The following is a 21,303-nucleotide window of genomic DNA, read 5'->3' as shown; positions in this document are numbered from 1 at the left end:
CCCAAATTTCCCCTCTTCCACGCCCCCCAAAATTCTGAAACCCCCAAATTTCCAAATTTCTCAACTTCTACATCCCCTAATTCTCAAATCCCCAAATTTCTAAATTTCCCAACTTCCACACTTCCCAAAATCTCGAACCCCCAAATTCCCAACCTTGCCCTCTTCCACGCCCCCGAATTCTCAAATCTCTAATTTCTACAGCCTTCATTTTCTCAAACCCCCAAATTCCCAAATTTCCCAACTTCCACCCTCCCAAATCCTCAAACCCCCAAATTTCCAAATTTCCGAACTTTCACCCTCCCAAATCCTCAAACCCCAAATTCCCAAATTTCCCAACTTCCACATCCCCAAAATTCTGAAACCCCCAAACTTCCAAATTTCCCAACTTCCACCCTCCCAAATCCTCAAATCCCCAAATTCCCAAATTTCCCAACTTCCACCCTCCCAAATCCTCAAACCCCAAATTCCCAAATTTCCCAACTTCCACCCTCCCAAATCCTCAAACCCCCAAATTTCCAAATTTCCCAACTTCCACCCTCCCAAATCCTCAAACCCCCAAATTTCCAAATTTCCCAACTTCCACCCTCCCAAATCCTCAAACCCCCAAATTTCCAAATTTCCGAACTTTCACCCTCCCAAATCCTCAAACCCCAAATTCCCAAATTTCCCAACTTCCACCCTCCCAAATCCTCAAACCCCAAATTCCCAAATTTCCCAACTTCCACCCTCCCAAATCCTCAAACCCCAAATTCCCAAATTTCCCAACTTCCACACCCCCCAAAATCCACACCCTCCCAAATCCTCAACTCTCCAAATCTGTCCCCACTTACGCCAATGACCGGCCCTTTCCACATACCTCACAATCTCTCTCTAAACCAGGACACATTTTATGGTCAAGGCGTGTTTACGCAACCATCTCCAAGAAAAATAAAATAATCTTCGCGCAGCGTTTTATTTACGCACTGTACAAGAAATGCTTCGACGAGACTCTTGTAGAATCCCATCGAATAAATAAATATAATAAATAAATAGCTAGTGGACCTCGAGGTGGCAACAACTCTCCTCGAGTTCCTCGACGCACGATAATTCGCTACGTTATTACAATAGTACGCTAAATCGCTAATCACTGCATTATCTGTCGAACATCAACACGTCGACGCCATATTTGTTCGAGCATGTCGAAAGGAACTCGAACTTGAGATTCGAAGTGACGTGCACTAGAGGTTAGGTCTAAAATTTCATTCGTTGAGATGTGGAAATGTCACGTGACGCACCTTTCTTCGAGTAATTCGACACCCTTTGCTTCGGGTTATGACCCTGCTGTTTTTTAGGATAGTTCACACAGGTTGGTTCATACACACAGATATGCGGATATGCGAATTTTGTCGAGGACTTTCAGCTTGCGTTAATATGTTTCACTTATTATTGTGAATATGTGTGTGTAAGAAATAGTGACATAACAGATGACACACATGTTATAATAAGTGAAACATTTTCAATATTCACATTTTTGACGTGTCATATTTGAAATGTTACTTGGAACGTCAGGTATTTTGAACGTTGGACCTTTTAACACTCTGACAGCCATTTTCAGTATATCATTATATATATTATTTCTATAATTTTATAGTAAAAATGAATTTAGAAAAATTGTATTTGAGTGATATGTTAATTGATTTAAGTGATATAATGGAAGCTTGTGTGATGTGTAGTATAAATTATAAAATAAGCTACTCTCAATTGGTAAACCTAACCTTACTGACGCTGTTTTGATCAGGTATAGCTTGTACCTTATAGAAGCAAGTATAATTTGTACCTTATAGAAGCAAGTATAGCTTGTACTTTGTAGAAGCAAGTATAGCTTGTACTTTATAGAAGCAAGTATAGTTTGTACTTTATAGAAGCAAGTATAGTTTGTACCTTATAGAAGCAAGTATGTCTCTACATTTTCCCAGAATTGAAGACAAATGTAAAATTCACCAGAGTTCACTCTAATAACTGAGTTACTATATGACATACTGAAGAACAATAAATTAAACAATCTCCTAATAAAAGACCGCACAGGTACATTAAAGAGCCGCAAGAGCCATCAAAGTGTTAAAATAAATCAACAGTAGAATTCCAACCAGCTGGAGACTTCAATGCCTGGTCAGTAATATCCTCCTTTACCCATCTCCTAAAACCAACTTGACACCTCCTTTTCCCAACTATCTCCTAATAAACTCCTCAAAATATGCAAACTAAAGAAAGCAGCTCAAAGTCCTCGAACCCCAAAAGAAACCGTATTTCCTTCGCATCAAAAGAAACCACTAGAAAGACACAATGATTCCTCAACATTTTCAGACTTTCAGTCGAAAGTTCCAATACTCTACAACTTTCTCGCGTGTACCAGTTTATCAATATCCTGGTACGTGGCCAACATCGCCTGGTTCTGTCTCAGAGTCTGATCCTCCTGCGCGATCGCACACTTCGAGTACGCATCCTCGCACTTCACTCCATCCTGGCCATCTTTGGCGGCCTTCATGTAACGGAAGAACCTGAGGACGTCGGGATTGTCACTGCTGGGTCTCCTCAGTTCGTTCAACTCTCTCGATAACTGCGCCGAGACCAGGTTCGAGTATGGCGCGAAGCGGGCGGGACTTCGGTACATCGCGCATACCGCGTACTCTCTGCAACCCTCGGTTGTGTGACCCAGACGGGAGAACACGGCGTCCAGGCGGGATAACAGCGGAGAGTAGAAGGGGTCGTAGTTCGTCAGCAATAGGGAACTCGTTGGAATCTCGTGAAAGACCTGACAAAACAAATTTAGAAATGAGATAATGATATAAGAGAATGAAACTGAGACTCGTGTCTTTGTTTCATGATTTTGTGGAAATTGAGTTTGAGATCAGCTTTGTGATGTGTTTATTGTTGTGGAGATTGTGGGAGATCATAGAAATTGATTTAAGATATGAGAGTTTGTTATATGGCCACTTTTGTAGGGGCGACTGAGTAAATTAAAGAAGAGAGTTATGTAAAAGTATCGTGGGAAAGCATTATTAAGAAGGCCTGTTGTATAGTTAAGAACTGAATTATTACGCGGGAGATTAGTAAGCGTTATGTTACTTGTACCCAATTACATGCCGTTTGAATTACTAAGCGTTGAATTACCATACGCGGAATCACTATGCGTTAAATTATTTCGCGTAGACTTTCTTACTCGTCGAATTAAAACAAATTGAATTGCCACGCGTCGAGTTGCCACGCGCCGAATTAGCATGGGTCGAATTACCACGAGTTGAGGTGCAATGGATCGAATTACCACGCGTCGAGTTACCACGGATCGAATTACCACGAGTTGAGGTGCAATGGATCGAATTACCACGGATCGAATTACCACGAGTTGAGTTGCCATGGATCGAATTACTACGCGTCGAATTACCACGGATCGAATTACCACGCGTCGAATTGCCACAAGTTGAGTTACCATGGCTCGAATTACCACGCGACGAGTTACCACGGATCGAATTACCACAGGTTGAGGTGCAATGGATCGAATTACCACGCGTCGAGTTACCACGAATCGAATTACCACGCGCCGAACTACCACGTATCGAATTACTACGCGCCGAAGTACCACGTATCAAATTACCACGCGTTGAATTATCACGCGCCGAATTAGTTACGCGTCGTATTACCACGCGTTGAATTACCACGCGTCGAATTAGTTACGCGTTGAATTATCGCGCGTTGAATTATCACGCGTTGAATTACCACGCGTCGAATTAGTTACGCGTTGAATTACCACGCGCTGAATAACCTTTTACGCGTTGAATTATCACGCGCTGAATAACCTTATGCGTTGGATTACCACGCGCTGAATAACCACGTGTCCAATTACTCATCGCTGAATTACCACGCGTTAAATTTGCCTTATGCCGAATTACCACGCGTTGAATTACCACGCGTCGAATTAGTTACGCGTTGAATTATCGCGCGCTGAATTATCACGCGTCGAATTAGTTACGCGTTGAATTACCACGCGCTGAATAACCTTTTACGAGTTGAATTATCACGCGCTGAATAACCTTATGCGTTGGATTACCACGCGCTGAATAACCACGTGTCCAATTACTCATCGCTGAATTACCACGCGTTAAATTTGCCTTATGCCGAATTACCACGCGTTGAATTACCACGCGCCGAATTACCACGCGTCCAATTTACCTTGTGCCAAATATTGTACTATGCAAAGACTATCATTTACCTTGAAGTCTTGCTTTTTGGAGAGTCCATGCGCAGCAACATGTCTGGTGTAATATCTATCTGAAATAGCGTTCGCGTGAGTGATCCTAGGATCAACGAAAGAATATCGTGACGCTATTTCTGGGCTCTTCTGTGGCTGCATCATACTCTCATCGTACATGGCCGATGCCGGGAGCGTTCCTACTGGCTGTCGTGTTAGGTAATCGTCGTTGTACAGATCGGAATTGTCCTTGAACTCGAAGTTCTCTTCTGGTTGTGCTGTTGTATGCGCTGACTGGGCGAATGATGTCACGCCTATAGAAAATGGTACACTTTTAACTACATTTTTCATTTCTATATATTTTTGTATTTAAACCTATCTATTATAATTAACATGCAGCTCACATATTTAACAAGTAATTTAATTGTTTAAGATTTCTATATAATTTGGTTAAAGTACGTACCTTTGCCAACGATATTACCGATACTGCCAATGATACTCGGCAAGAAAAGCGCAATGAGAACGCTCTTAATGATCTGTACACCAAAAATGAGAGGTAACAGCAGCTTCTTCAGGCCAAACGCTAGAAAACCAAGTCCGAATCCTGTTAAAAAGGTACTCTTTCCCTGAAAGATGGCTGAAAGCAAAAGTACCAGCACGTTAAAGCCCGGTTAGTCCTGAAAGCCATGCTGCATATTGTCTCAATCTCCCGCCATTTTTCTCCGTATCTGTTCCAGAACAATTCGCTGTAAAATCAGACTTGTGTTTTTAGCGACGATCGACAAAAAACCGATAATTCATGAAGCTGAACAACACATTTATTTGTATTCCGTGCCAATGAAGCCTAAGTTATTTTTAGAGCGCAAAAAGCCAATCAGTGTACGTATAAAGCGTTCTTTTTTATTGCGTTCTTAAATGTTAACACATTTCGTGTCCTCTTTTCGATCGGAAAGCGTGGTTTGAGTCGTGATCGTAGCGATTTTGAAACTCGACTTGAACTTAGAGAAGTGACCGAGGCAGGTTTCTAATTGACTCCTGTATTACCTGTTTCCGCAAACTTGAAAATGTGTGCACTCTAAGTAAATATACCTACTTTCTCGGTGATGGACGAAATCTAACTAGACATTTTTCGCTGAGTCGAAAGTTTTTGCCTGCCTTTCATCGACTACGATCAAGATCCAATTGCGCTGACTTCACTGGCGGGTTTGGGAGATTCACTGCAGAAAGTGTTATGATGATGAGCACATGTGGTCAAAATATTAGACTAAAGGAAGTGATAGGACACTTGAGTACATCGTTAATTTATGTGGACTCAATTCACTCTGATACTTTACTTTCGTAGGAGACTTTCTATATAGGTCCATTCTTTTCAGAAGAGGCTACAGTAGGATCTGTAGAGTCCTAGGTCTCTTAGTGTCCTCAGAATCTTTGGAATTTGAGGATACCTTAGATATGGTAGTTCGGATAAATATACTAAAGATACTTTAGATATGGCATCATAGATGAGGATACCGGACATCTTCAAAAACATCAGAAGCTAGGGATACCTAGAGCTACAGTTACTAGGATCAGCAGTAATCGACAGTTTCTAAGACATCCCAAATTAGAACACTAGAGACTGTCTAGACTACATATGATTATAGTCACAGCAGTAATCGTCAGTTTCTAAGACATCCCCCAACCGACTCAACCCATATAACACTTTCTATTCTCAGTAACCAAAGCCAGCGAAGTCAGCAAAGTGTCCTCGAAGTCCAGGAACCATCTTCCACACACAATTGCAGCAAGAAGCAAGTACATGGTACACACACGTCGAGTACATAGCAACAACGCAAACAGGCGAATCTCTCTCTCGCCTGGTACGGCGAGTTAACGAAAGCGTGACTCCGTGGACTCACCGTTGAAGAAGGTTCTAGCTTTTCTACCGGAAACTAAGTCCTGGCTCAGACGTATCTTTATTACGTGCTCTCTGGCGTACCGGTGAACCTTATCGATTAGGCCCGCGTCCGGATGGACGTTACCTTTTTCGTCCGTCCTGGCGACGTCCCGGTTCCGAACGATCTGCACGCTGTCGGTGACGTTGTAATCCTCGATTCCCGACAACCTGTCCAACAGGTCGGATAGCTCCTGTTGGACGCACGACTGGCAATCTTCAGGGGACGACGTCGCGTTCTCCAGTTGCGACGCCTCGATCTGATACTGCAGCTTGTCGTCCGTTTGGATCATCTGGTTGAGGTTCGTGTCGAGTTTCGAGGGCTTGTCGGGTGACTCGTGGGGATGGGGTTCGAGGTCGTAGCTGAACACCTCGTTCTCCTGCTCGTGGCCGGTGTCGTTCGACACGTGGTCCCCGAACGATGGCTGCAGCCACGCGATCGCCATCAGTGCCAACAATCCTCTCGATAACATCGTCCTTTGCGTTTCAGTCGCTGAAGACTCTCTCTCTCTCTCTCGGCTAGCTACTTTCAGCGACGAACGATAACTGCATCTCGATCCGCGGTCGTTCGGTGGCCTCTGCGATATAATAAGAGCAATTTGAGGAGGGATCACGCGAACGTTCGTGCGACGAGTATGCGCTAATGGCTAACGGGTTGAACTTGGGTGAATTGCAAGGAACTTGTGAGAGAATCCGAGTAACGTGGGTTAGGTTGGTGGTGGATGTTAAGTGTGGTGGTTAGGGAGTTTGAGAAGATGAAGATTTCGAAGTTGGGGTTGGTTATGAGGAAGTTTGGCAACTTCTGCACTACTATTAAATATTGTACATTGTTCAGAGACTTGAAACCTAAGTGCATTCCTTACGCAACCTGAATGTATCTCAGACGCATCATGACGCACTATGACGTACCATAGCGAACCATGACGCACCATGACGCACCATGACGCATCACGACGCACCATGACACACCATAGCGAACCATGACGCACAATGACACACTATAACGAACCTTGACGCATCACGACGCACCATGACACACCATAGCGAACCATGACGCACCATGACACGCCATAGCGAACCTTGACGCACCATGACGCATCACGACGCACCATGACACACCATAGCGAACCATGACGCACCATGACACACCATAACGAACCTTGACGCACCATGACGCATCACGACGCACCATGACGCATCACGACGCACCATGACACACCATAGCGAACCATGACGCACCATGACACGCCATAGCGAACCTTGACGCACCATGACGCATCACGATGCACCATGACACACCATGACACACCATGACGCACCGAAACCCACCATGACACACCACGACGCACTCAGACGCACCATGACGCACCCTGGAGCACTTGTCACATATGTGACAAACGTGGTACCATTGCAATTAGACTCAAAATTATATAATTTGCTATATAAATCCCACACTTGCATCTTTCACTAATATATTAAATTACTGATGGTTGCTGGTGTCCTCTGGCGACGTACAACGTGGTAACTATACTAACTCATTTGCCAATTTAAATTGCCTGTCTACCCCAAAATAGTATGAACTCATAGTGCAATCCCCAAGTGACCCACAATACTCAAGTCATTTTAAAGTACCCATAAAATTGAACATTCAGAATTTGCACTCTACACTTACGAGTGATTCTGACCCATTACTATATACAATTTATCTGCGTAGTGGTTCATTACTACAACAGAGCACACGTGAAAAGATCACATTCCTTTCATTCCATCGCCTGACAAGTGAACGCTTCGTGTCCCTAAGAGGGAGAAGCAGGAAGGCTCGAACGGTACTTACCGAGGTTGTCTTTGAAAATCGACCAGCATTAAACGTTAGTTTCGATAGTCGCACGTATTTTGGTTGTACGAAACTGTCAATCATCCATGTTGTTCGTGAAGGAAGATGTAAGTGACAACACCGTGAGAAAGGAAAGTTCGAGACGACGGCCGACTCGATACTGGCGAGTCTCCGGAGGATCGACTGGACTGATCCGATCTGGGTTACCCGGCCATCCGTCTGTTCGTCCCTCTGTCCGTTCCTTTCCACCTTCCACGTTCGTTCATTCGTCGAATCCGCTCCCACTGACTGCTAACTACGAGCGTCCTTCTCTCGACGTACCGCGTGGACGGTCGTCGTCCTCTTCCATTCAAATCCGATCGAATTCGAGGCGGGTCCGAAGAATCACCGGTCCGATTTCACCGCCTGGAATTTCGGCTGATGACGCTCGAGGATCGCTCCTTTCATGATTTTTCTCCTCTCCCTCTTTTTCCGCGACTTTCTTACGAAAAGTAATAGTACTTTTAATACCGATTTATAGATGACACAGTTTTAATTATTGGGTCACCGTTGCGGTTTTGGGGAAAATTGTTATTTGGAGAGAAAATGGGTCGCCATTTCTTGTGGGAGATTCAAGGTTATTGCGGATCTTTGTGCAAATATCTTCTCGGGTGGCTGTATACTTTTTTATCGTGGTTTGATGTATTTCCTCAGTTTATTTAATGTATCTTGTACTTTTTTAATTCAGATACCGTTTATACATTTTTAAATATCGACAATTATTTGTAGTACGTTGGTCATTGCTCTGTGAAATTATTTGATTCACTTATTTAATTATTTAGTCAGCTAATACATCATCCATGAATTAATTATTTATATACCTAATGTATCCACAAATGAATTTGTCCATCTAATACATTATGCCACAAATTAATTATTTATCCATTTAATGTATTCACAAATTATTTATCCATTTAATACATCAAGCTAGAAATTAATTATTTATCCATCTAATGTGTCCACAAGTAATTTGTCCATCTAATACATCATGCCACAAATTAATTGTTTATCCATTTAATGTATCCACAAATTATTTATACATTTAATACATCAAGCTAGAAATTAATTATTTATCCATCTAATGTATCCACAAGCTATTTGTCCATCTAATACATCATGCCATAAATTAATTGTTTATCCATTTAATATATGTACAAATTATTTATCCACTTAATGTGTCCACAAGTTATTTGTCCATCTAATACATCACACCACAAATTAATTATTTATCCATTTAATGTATCCACAAATTATGTATCCATCCAACATAATCCTACATTCTCCATCAAGATAAACTAAATTTAAAAAAAAATCTTCCTCAAATAAAATTCCACATGACACATTTTGAACAATTCAACCTAACCTAACCATAATTAAAATATATCCACAGCAGGTAATCAGAACCAGTCAGTCCACAAGAATTTTTAGACCCGCTTTCTCGGTGGCACGTTAACCCTAAACGAATTAGCATGAAATTTCTAAGCAGGTGTGTCGAAGGCAGATGCGCGCGCGGAAAGTTCGACGCGGAAAACCGCACGTATTCGACGCGTGCGATGTCGTTGCACCTTCGACATGGATATCGCGTTTTTAACGAACGTCCAAGTAGGCCGTTAATCCGGTTTCGACTTTGTTTTGTTTCCTGTCGAAAAGATCGCGATCCGATAAAAGATCGACGTTGTTGCCCCGCGACGTGCCATCGAGCGTCCATTTCCATGTAAACGATGTCCTCCATGGTACCCTGTCCGAGCAGATCGGTATGCTTTTTACGAGCGATTTCACTGTGACCGCGTCCCGAATTCGAAACGGTTCGATTCCTCGAAATCGTCGGTCGTTTACTTCTTTGATCGCCTGGGGAAAATGGAACGCTTCCTGGTTATTGATTTGGTCGTTTTAAATCTTAGGGTCACTGGGGTCACTAGGAAGATTACTTCAATTTTGAATACTGGGGTCATTGGTATCATTGGGGTCACTAGGATTGTGTGAGGTTAATAAGGTTCTTGGAGGTGACTGGAGGTCTTTTCTAGGGAAGTTACTAGGAAAGTTACTAAGGAAGTTACTAGTTACATGAGAAGTCTAAGGTCACTTAGGTCATTAAGGTCACTTAGGTCACTAAGGTTACACAAGACCATTCTTAAGGTCATTAAAGTTGAAGTAAAGATCTCTAAAATTGATAGCATGGTGAAGGTTAGTACAGCTTCTAAGGTTGAGAGGGTGTCTAGGGTCCCTAGAATTCATATAGAAATAAAGTAGAATTATCTCAAATTTCCTACGACTAATATAGGACTACCTAGAATTCCCTAGTGTTAATATAGGACTACCTAGAATTCCCTAGGATTAATACAGGACTACCTAGAATTCCCTAGGACTAATATGGAACCACCTAGAATTCCCTAGGACTAATATGGAACCACCTAAAATTCCCTAGGATTAATATATGACTACCTAGAATTCCCTAGGACTAATACAGGACTACCTAGAATTCCCTAGGACTAATATGAAATCACCTAGAATTCCCTAGGACTAATATGGAATCACCTAGAATTCTCTAGGATTAATATGGAACCACCTAAAATTCCCTAGGATCAATATAGGAGTACCTAGAATTCCTTAGGACAAATATGGAACCACCTAGAATTCCCTAGGATTAATACAGGACTACCTATAATTCCCTAGGACTAATATGGAACCACCAAGAATTCCCTAGAATCAATATAGGACTATCTACAATTCACTACATTCCATAGGCAGCTCCACCTAACTGTGCACCAATTTTCCCCCTAAAGAAGTCCACAATAATGTCACCACATTTTTCACTAGCGAAGCATGTCATGCTCGACACAGTATGATATATTATACTCCCGTCGCAGTTATTTGAACTCCTGTTTAATAACATATTCGAAGAACGAACGGGATATCGGTGACGAGTCGATGACGTTCCCATGTTTCACTAGTATTCGAAGCGTTTCTGATTTATTGCTCGCTGATTGTTATCGTTGCTTTATACACCTCGACTACAAACATTTATTTCATTTAAAAACAAGGCCGTACCGTTTACCTTGTTTTTTCGCTAGCTGATCTTAATTGGATGAAAATGATGAATCTGAATGATCTGAATCAATTGAACCTGATTAGGTACATTTTGGATTGATTATTATAAGCAATCTTAGCAAGATTATGTCTAGATGAACCTATCTAAAGAAGCTTGATGTGGTGAACCTGACTAAGTGAAGCTACTTAGGTACATTTTGACTTGATCGTGATAAACAAGCTTAGCTAGATGATGTCTAGATGAATCTATCTAAATAAGCTTGATGTGGTGAACCTGACTAGGTGAACCTACTTAGGTACATTTTGACTTGATCATGATAAGCAAGCTTAGCTAGATGATGTCTAGGTGAATCTACCTGAATGATCTAAATCAAGGGAACCTGATTAGGTGAACCTGAATAGGTACATTTTGATATGATCATGATAAGCAATCTTAGCAAGATTATGTCTAGGTGAACCTATCTGAATGATCTTGATGTGGTGAACCTGACTAGGTGAAACAGATTAGGGAGATTTTGACTAGGTCATGATAGGCAATCTTAGTTAGGTGAACAAGTCTAGGTGATCTAGATAAGGTCTAGGTAATCTTGGTCTAGCTGCAGAAGTCTGAATGATGCTATTCATATGAACTTGACAGCAAGGACTTGGCTAGATGAACTTGACCACAAGGTTGATTAGGTGAACTTGACCAGGTGAACATGTCCACATGAAGGTTCATGGGTAGGTACCCATGTCCAGATGAACTTCAGTCAACCGAAGAACAAGATACTTACCTTCAAACTCACTATGAAGTAAAATCACGTGTTCTCAAAAGAATGCTAAAAATAGTATCAAAAGTCGACCAGTTTTAGAAAGTGCTTCAGAGTTGTCCAGTCGTGACTAGAAAATTATTCGTCCAAACAAACTTGCAAACATAATCACCAATTGCCAACTACATTTCTCCAAAGTAAATATCAAACACTATCTCCTTAACACTATCTCCTTAAAATACTATCTCCAAAAATCCACTCCCCAAAATTCCCTCAAAACATTTCCATCCCAAAAAAAACCTTCACATCGTTCGTTCACGATATACATCGATCGTCCAGTGATACGGGTACGCATCGTGGCGTGCCGTTATGTTAATACTCGCTTCTAACGTAACGGTCGAGTAACAGCGAGTCGGTTTCGCGCTCCTTGAGTCCCAGACGGCTAAGACCGCTTCGACCGATCATCTCGATCATTGTTATTAGCGTGACGGATGGTTAGCCGATATGGCGTGGAACGGCCGGGCGCGATGCCTGCTCGCGCGAGCATCACGGTGGGCACAAGTGCACCATATCCGCTTGTGGACTCGTCTGGGGTCCCATAACGGTCAACGTGTCGTGCGTGGGACACGCGTGCGGCAAACGTCCAAATCTGTCAGTAGGTCACTCGTGCCTGGGTCTGACCAAGTTCTTTCGAGTTTCCAATCAGCTGACCTTGGAGTTATAACTGGGCGGATACTTTTGAAACTCTTGCTGAAAGGAGAGGATGATATTGGTAGGATAAGTAGCTGTATAGGTAGGTTTTGATGATGACTCTTTTATTGATATGGGCTTCTATTGATGGCTTTTATTGATGAATGCTTGTGTTTTGAAGGACTTAAAAGTATTTTCTAGTAAGTATGCAATAAATAACAATAATTGCAATGCAAGGTGTTCCAGTGATCATAATTAATGAGAGTTAAAATTTAGCTATGCATTATTGTGCTTGATGATACTTAATGGTACTCAATGGTGCTTGATGATACTCAATGGTACTTGACGGTACTCAATGGTAGTTGATAGTACTTGATGGTATTCAATGGTATTTGACGATACTCACTGGTACTCAATGGTATTCGATGATACTCAATGATACTCACTGGTACTCAACGATACTCAATGACACTCAAAAGTACTTGATAATACTCACTGATACTCAATGGTACTTGATGGTAGTTGATAATACTCAATGGTACTCAATGGTACTTGACGATACTCAATAAGACTCAATGGTACTCAATGATACTCAGTAGTACTTGATGGTACTCAATGATACTCAATGGTGCTTGATGGTAGTTGATAATACACAATGATACTGAATAGTACTTGATGGTACTCAATGGTACTCAATGATTCCCAATGATACTCAATAATACTTGATAGTACTCAATGATACCCAATGGTACTTGATGGTAGTTGATGGTACTCAATGATACTCAATGGTACTTGATAGTAGTTGATAGTATTTAATGACACTCAATGGTACTTGATGATAGCTGATAATACTCAATCATACTCAATATTACTTGACGATACTCAATGGTACTCAATGGTACTGCAAACAGTACCAGAATGATACTCAATAATAATTTATGGTACTTAATGATACTCAGTGGTACTTGATGATAGTTGCTAGTATTCAATGATACTCAATGGTACTTGATGGTAGTTGATAATACTCAATCATACTCAATAGTACTTGACGATACTCAATGATACTCAATGGTACTCAATGATACTCAATAATACTTGATGGTACTCAATGATACTCAGTGGTACTTGATGGTAGTTGCTAGTACTTAATGATACCCAATGGTACTTGATGATACTTGATAGTACTCAATGATACTCAATGGTACTTGATAGTAGTTGATAGTATTTAATGATACTCAGTGGTACTTGATGATACTCAATGGTATTCAATGGTACTCAATGACACTCAATAATACTTGATGGTACACAATGATACTCAGTGGTACTTGATAGTAGTTGATAGTATTTAATGATACCCAATGGTACTTAATGATACTTGATAGTACTCAATGATACTCAATGGTACTTGATGGTAGTTGATAATACTCAATGATACTCAATGATACTCAATAGTACTCAATGACACTCAACGATACTCAAAGCCTCTAAAAGAATTCAAAAATACTTCCCTATTAAACAAAGCAAATTAAACAACATACAACATATTCCAGTTTTTTAAAAACATTTCATATATTAACTACTACAGTACAAAACACTGTATTCATACAGTACAACACACAAATGCTCTCTAAATACATCATTATCGATGATCAACGGATCCCTCATCCCGTGGAACACGATCCTCACTACCGCAGTGCTACCATATCGTTAATCCTAACACCAATCACCGATCACTGCAAACTACATTCGAAACCACATACACACTCCAACATGCATATCCGTTACAATACAGGAAGTCGCGTTGACATCACGCGAGCCGACACGAGAAAATACGTTCTCATAATCAGATTTACGGTACATAACATGCATTTCAATGATCAACTTCGCATGCTATGCACTTTTTTATTAAAGGCGTGTTCGTGACTTAAATCGCTAACGGGACGCCGTGAAAGTTCAATTTTTCGCGAGCACGCCTTAATCACTTAGCTAAATCAGTGTCACTATGACAGTCTTTAAGAAGTATTATCTACGAAATATTGCTAGACACGGAGCAGGGTCGCCGGGGGCCTTTGGAGATATCAGGACGATTCTGACGAACGGCGAGCTTGCTCGACGAGTCGGTGGAGTCCTACGCTTCATCCGTAGGGATTGCGTATATAAGTGCCGTAGGCTAGGTCGTTCCTGTGTACCCAAGCTGGCTCCTCTTGACCGTATCCTGTGGGTAATAGTAATTAATTACCTTCTTTGCAGATTGTGATATATTTGAGGGTACTTAGAGTTGAGGTAGTTAGGGTTGAAGCGGAGGAATGTGGAGGGTTGAGAAATTTGGAGAATTGGGAGTTGGGGGATGTGAATTTGGGGGAGTGAAAATTTGGGGGGCGCAGCAAATTTGAATGTTTAGGAATTTGGGGTCGTGGGAAATTTGGACGATTGGGAACTTGGACGCTTGGGAATTCGGACGATTGGAAATTTGGGGGCGTAGGAAATTTGGGGGCGTAGGAAATTTGGACGCTTGGGAATTTGGATGCTTGGAAATTTGGACGCTTGGGAATTTGGACGCTTGGAAATTTGGGGTCGTGGGAAATTTGGACGCTTGGGAATTTGGATGCTTGGAAATTTGGACGCTTGGGAATTCGGGGGCGTAGGAAATTTGGACGCTTGGAAATTTTGACGCTTGGGAATTTGGATGCTTGGAAATTTGGACGCTTGGGAATTCCGACGCTTGGAAATTTGGACGCATGGAAATTTTTACGCTTGGGAATTTGGACGCTTGAAAATTTTTACGCTTGGGAATTCAGACGCTTGGAAATTTTGACGCTTGGGAATTTGAACGCTTGGAAATTTGAGATCGTAGGAAATTTGGACGCTTGGAAATTTTTACGCTTGGGAATTCGGACGCTTGGAAATTTTGACGCTTGGGAATTTGAACGCTTGGAAATTCGGGGTCATAGAAAACCTGAACGCTCAGAAATATGAAAACTAATTGCACCGTCATAAAATCATAATTTTCAGCAACCACAAAAACTTGAACCCCACGCTAAACGTTATAACTGCGCTCAAATGATCGTCACAGTCCACCAACCCAAAATATGACCGCACACAAAGAACACAAATCAACGATCATAAAAAACGATCCTACCCAACAATTACCGAAGGAGTAAAATGTTACGTAACTGTAGTTCAACAACGAAAGAAAGAACTGGCATTTGATTCAACGTTTGGTTGCTCGTGGATCTCTGTAATCGCGTGTCGTAATCGATTGTAATTTACTACGTCCCGAAATAGCGAAGCATGACGAGGGCAACGTAAACTTGCCCTAGTTATACCTGTTGGATAATCAACGGGAGCCTCAGCGGCGGTGGCCCACATTTGATAGGGTTGCGGATGTGGAGGAACCTTGCAGATCTTCAGATGCGATAGAATGGATGGTGCTATGAGTGATCCGAGCACCAGTAATTTCTTGATAAAGTGTACTCCTAGGAATATTGGTATAAGTAGTAACTTCAGCTTGAGGAGGTTTAGTAAAATTAGGATTGGGAGGATGAGGGATTTCTTCTTTTTGAAGATCCTCCATTCACCTGGGAACAAATTTCATTAGTTAATTTTGTTAGGTAGTTTCGTTAGTTAGTTTCGTTACTTAGTTTCGTTAGTTAGTTTCGTTAGTTAGGTTCGTTAGTTAGTTTCGTTAGTTAGGTTCGTTAGTTAGTTTCGTTAGTTAGTTTCATTAGTTAATTTCATTTAGTTTCAGTTAGTTTCATTAGATAGTTTCATTAGTTAGCTTCATTAGTTAGCTTCGTTAGTTAGCTTCATTAGTTAGCTTCGTTAACTAGCTTCATTAGTTAGTATCATTAGTTAATCGTTATATCACCTTACTATATCTACTCTTTAATTTAGATAAGAAGTTAGACAAGAAAATAAGAAATGTATATTATGTTAATTTTGAGGTTATGTTTGCTTCTTGCTAAGGTATTCAATTTATTTAAGGTACTGTATTTAATAATAGATGAGACTATCAAGTTCAAGTGTGAGGTTATTTTGATGTTGAGGTTATGTTTCTCTATGTCTTATTAAAAAACGTATTCAATTTATTTAAGCTAACATAATAGTTATTAAGTTCAATTATTATGTTGTTTTCGTTTTAAGGTTATGTTCATTTCTTCTTTTCTTATCAAGGAACGTATTCAATTTATTTAGGAAATCAATTATTATGTTGTCTTAATTTTGAGGTTATGTCATTCCTTCTTTTCCTATCGAGGATCGTATTCAATTTATTTAGGAAATCAGTATATTTATTTATGTTGTAATAACTGAAACAATAGGTATTTTATATGTATCTGTTAATGATGAAGAAGAGTGAAATATTTATTTGTTCATGATAAAGGAAAATGATATATTTATTTCTTAAAAATTGAAGAAGATTGTACATTTATTTTTCGTGTGACATTTGTGTGTGCATAAAGAAAATTAATGTATGTATTTATTTGTTAATAATTGAGGAAAATTGTACATTTATTTTTGTGTGACATTTGTCTGCATATCAAGAAAAATAGTGTATGTATATATTTGTTAATATTTAAGGAAAATTGACCACTTATTTTTAGTATAACATTTGTGTATGCATCAAGAAAAATATTGTGTGTATATATTTGTTAATACATAAGGAAAATTGAGCATTTATTTTTAGTATGACATTTGTGTATGCATCAAGAAAATAATGTATGTATTTATTTGTTAATAATTAAGGAAAATTGCACATTTATTTTTAGTATCACATTCATGTGTGCATCAAAGAAAATAATGTATGTATATACTTGTTAATAATTAAGGAAATTGTACATTCATTTTTAGTATGACATTTGTGTATGCATCAAAGAAAATAATGTATGTGTTCATTTGTTAATACTTAAGGAAATTGTGCATTCATTTTTAGTATGACATTTTTGTATGTATCAAAGAGAATAATGTATGTGTTCATTTGTTAATATTTAAAAAAGTTGTGCATTCATTTTTAGTACAACATTTATCTGTATCAAGAAAAATAGTGTATTTATTTAATTGTTAATAATTGAAGTATTTAAAGAAACATTAAAAAGAACACAAAAATACCATCATCTTTCCTGCTCTGTAATTCATCCAACTCATCCTCGTCCATGACCATAGGCACAGTCCCAAAATTCCTCCCCGCCACAGAATTATCGATAGTATAAACCAAAGCACGTTTCGTCAGCAGGTCCTCGAGGACGTCCCTGACGAAGTTCAAGGCCTCGACCGCCTCGCTCTTGAACACTCGACTCTGAGGTAACTTCGGCAGAATCGATTGCTGTGTTATGCTTGGTATCCGTATTACGCGAACGGGTCCATAAGTGAATTCCTAAACATCGAAATTTAAATCCATAACTCGTAGCGTGCTTAAAAGAGTATATAGAGCAGGACGAAAAAGTTGATCCGTCAACCATGTTAATTAAAAAGTAAAAGTCGAGGAAAGTGGTTTATTTTGTGTGTCGACACTCTCGCTGTTGCACGTGATGGATAATAATGGTCTATAGCGGAATCCGTTACGCCATATTTCAGACAAGTACTCGTTTCACTGAGCTATTGGATTTACTTCTTCTGAAGACACGTAATTTTATGTCTTGATGAATTGCTGATTTGAACGTGTCAGACTTTCCCGCCAAAAATTGTAACTTGTGGTTGAAGAAATGTACTTGTTACTTATTACTGTATATAATTTACATTGATGTGCATAATTTATATTGATGTACATAATTTACATTGCTATACATAATGTATATATTGTACATCATTTTATATAACCATGTCATACATTGTAAATAATAATTCAATTTCAGTAAGATAAAATTATATGTTCAGTGGCAAAAAGATAACAAAAAATGAATGGACAAAATAAAAAACATATAAAGATGTTCATAGAAACAGATAAAAAATAAAGAGTATAAAAAAAAAAAAAAAAAAATTGATCTACTCAAAGTGGTTTTGAACTTGTAATAGTTTAGTTAGGCAACCTATGACTCAACCACCTGTGCTACCACAACTATCAAACTTCAATTAGGTAATTTAATATCATATTCCTCAGGTATCATATTTCAGAGAGTAAGTATTAAATAACTCTTAATATAACAAATATTCACACAAGCAACTAAATACAGATTAACATACTTTCACTGTAGCTTCGTCAGAAAAAGTTGTATCAAACTTGAGGTCTCTTTGCATTCTTACAGTACTGTTGGATTCCAGGAGAATTTACAACACACTTTATTTTAAGAAAATTCGAACAACTTTATTGGGTCGACTAACAATAAGTTCTGGACTCTTTCTGAACCTTTTTGTACATTGCGAGAGTTATGTATACTATTGCTGGAGAGGGGTTGAGGTAGGGACGGTGGTCAAGGGACAGTGTGACTCAGGAGGGATGCGAGATCCAGGATGAGTAGAAATCGTTTCGATTAGTGTGTTTGTTGCGGATGAGTCTGTAGTGTTTGCTACCTTATTTGTTTGGACGCGTTGGTCATCCAACAGTACCTTAACCTCTCACTATGATTTGTCAGAAGCGTTCTGCACTAATTAGTTCTAACTAGTTATAATATTGAAACAGTCAAAATGTCAATGGAGTATTATACAAATGTTGACCAACGTTAGACGTGACCTTCGAACTTCGTACTAAAAATTCCAGTAAAATTAAGGAAATACCTTATTTCTGACAGTGTCATGCAACCATCTGACAACCCTATATTTCCCACAACTAATCAAGCTCTTATCCAGCCTACAATCCGCGCGGCACCTCTCCACGAAAGCGCTCGTCGAATTCCCAAAGGCGAACGTCTCTCGCAAAATCACCAAAAGAAAACAACCGATTAGCACCGATCGAAACGCGGAGGCACGCATGACACGCTTCATGATTCGTCGCAATGAAATCACAGATCGCTTATTTGCAAGGTCGATGGAATCTCATGCTGGCCGAGCGTCAATGCACCGTGAATGAACACCTCAAGTAAACACGAGCTTAGGTCCACAATCTCACTGACAGTGGTTAGATGCTGGTCTTGACCATTTATACGGCGTGTATTTAGGTCGGTGGGGGTACCGGTCCATGGCTTAGATAATACTGCACACGGAGACTGCAGCTTGATTCCGCGTGTTGCGAACGTAGTCTGGAAAGTTAGGAATAATTGAATGCAGGGAAGCTTGACGTAAAGTTTGTCTGTTCGAATGCTGAACTGAGAACAATGGAGATGGGGTGGTAATTAGAGGCGAACAATACAACTGGAGTTTATATTGAGACCTTGAAATGACGAGGATATCTTGTCAAGTATGACATTCTGTAAAGAATAACATTCTCAGCAATTTTATTATATGTACCTGCTAATTTTATATATGTATGTATATGTACATACGTTCCTACATATTACTGTCTGGTTTTAAGAGACTCTATGTTGATGATGACTTAAACATCAATAACGATGGTTATTTAAACATACGGTTATTTAAACAAACAAAATATCAGTATAGGAAAATGTACAGTATGAATGTAAGGATATATAGTATACAGTATAATGTAATACAAGTATGGTGCAGTATAATGCAGTACAAGTATGGTGCAGTATAATGTAGTACAAGTATGGTGCAGTATAATATAGTACAAGTATGGTGCAGTATAATATAGTACAAGTATGGTGCAGTATAAGGTAGTACAAGTATGGTGCAGTATAATGTAGTACAAGTATGGTGCAGTATAATGTAGTACAAGTATGGTACAGTATAATGTAGTACAAGTATGGTGCAGTATAATGTAGTACAAATATGGTACAGTATAATATAATACAAGTATGGTGCAGTATAAGGTAGTACAAGTATGGTACAGTATAATGTAGTACAAGTATGGTACAGTATAATATAGTACAAGTATGGTGCAGTATAATGTAGTACAAGTATGGTGCAGTATAATATAATACAAGTATGGTGCAGTATAATGTAGTACAAGTATGGTGCAGTATAATGTAGTACAAGTATGGTGCAGTATAATGTAGTACAAATATGGTACAGTATAATGTAGTAAAGTATGGTGCAGTATAATGTAGTACAAGTATGGTGCAGTATAATGTAGTACAAATATGGTGCAGTATAATGTAGTACAAGTATGGTGCAGTATAATATAGTACAAGTTTGGACAGTAAAATATAGTACAAGTATGGTGCAGTATAATGTAGTACAAATATAGTGTAGTATAATATAGTACAAATATAGTACAGTGTAATATAGTACAAGTATGGTGCAGTCTAATGTAGTACAAATATGGTGTAGTATAATGTAGTACAAATAATGTAGTACAAGTATGGTACAGTACAATATAGTAGAAGTATGGTACAGTATAATATAGTACAAAAATATACAAAATAAATACAACATGACAGAAGAAGAATATAACTAAGCACGTGACAGTAGAAAAATCGTACGAGAAAATGGCGCCGCGCGAACATAAGATGGCGGAAGAATAACACAGCAGAAGATGATACCAAAAAAAGTAACTCCACAAAGAAATGGAACAGTGTAAATATAAAGTCGCAGAAAAATTATATAACAAAAAGTGTGGCAGTAGAAAAATTGTAAGAGAATAATAGCGCAGTGCGAACATAAAATGGCGGAAGAAGACCAGAGCAGAAGATGATACCAAAAAAAGTAACTCTACAAAGAAATAGAACAGTGTAAATATAAAGTCGCAGAAAAATTATATAACAAAAAGTGTGGCAGTAGAAAAATTGTAAGAGAA

General features: G+C 39.4%; 2 protein-coding genes across 8 annotated transcripts; both read right to left on the bottom strand.

Annotated features, from left to right (window-relative positions):
* Window positions 1-938: 938 nt before the first annotated feature.
* Window positions 939-8,256, bottom strand: Osi24 (Protein). 5 transcript variants are annotated; one of them, XM_012290405.2, is made up of 5 exons: window positions 7,993-8,255; window positions 6,124-6,736; window positions 4,689-4,808; window positions 4,247-4,539; window positions 939-2,791 (listed from the first exon to the last, which is right to left on the bottom strand). In XM_012290405.2, the coding sequence occupies exons 1-5, from the start codon at window positions 8,074-8,076 to the stop codon at window positions 2,369-2,371; spliced, it is 1,533 nt and encodes a 510-aa protein (XP_012145795.2). In that variant the 5' UTR covers window positions 8,077-8,255; the 3' UTR covers window positions 939-2,368. The 5 variants fall into 5 exon arrangements, with proteins under 5 accessions (XP_012145795.2, XP_076394750.1, XP_076394752.1 ...); XM_076538635.1 differs by having other exon boundaries at window positions 4,689-4,862; window positions 6,247-6,736; window positions 7,993-8,253; XM_076538637.1 differs by having other exon boundaries at window positions 6,247-6,736; window positions 7,993-8,253.
* A 5,806-nt stretch (window positions 8,257-14,062) lies between these two features.
* LOC100881721 (uncharacterized) lies at window positions 14,063-19,820 on the bottom strand. Of its 3 annotated transcripts, none has more exons than XM_012290404.2 (4): window positions 19,227-19,692; window positions 17,625-17,889; window positions 15,845-16,096; window positions 14,063-14,733 (listed from the first exon to the last, which is right to left on the bottom strand). In XM_012290404.2, the coding sequence occupies exons 1-4, from the start codon at window positions 19,431-19,433 to the stop codon at window positions 14,654-14,656; spliced, it is 804 nt and encodes a 267-aa protein (XP_012145794.2). In that variant the 5' UTR covers window positions 19,434-19,692; the 3' UTR covers window positions 14,063-14,653. The 3 variants fall into 3 exon arrangements, with proteins under 3 accessions (XP_012145794.2, XP_076394867.1, XP_076394868.1); XM_076538752.1 differs by lacking the exon at window positions 19,227-19,692 and adding an exon at window positions 18,696-19,172; XM_076538753.1 differs by lacking the exons at window positions 14,063-14,733; window positions 15,845-16,096 and adding an exon at window positions 17,449-17,542 and having other exon boundaries at window positions 19,227-19,820.
* Between the last annotated feature and the right edge of the window lie 1,483 nt (window positions 19,821-21,303).

Source organism: Megachile rotundata, chromosome 13 (genome assembly GCF_050947335.1).
Source record: "Megachile rotundata isolate GNS110a chromosome 13, iyMegRotu1, whole genome shotgun sequence".
Taxonomy (NCBI): Eukaryota; Metazoa; Arthropoda; class Insecta; order Hymenoptera; family Megachilidae; genus Megachile; species Megachile rotundata.
This window is presented reverse-complemented; position numbering and strand designations above follow the sequence as displayed.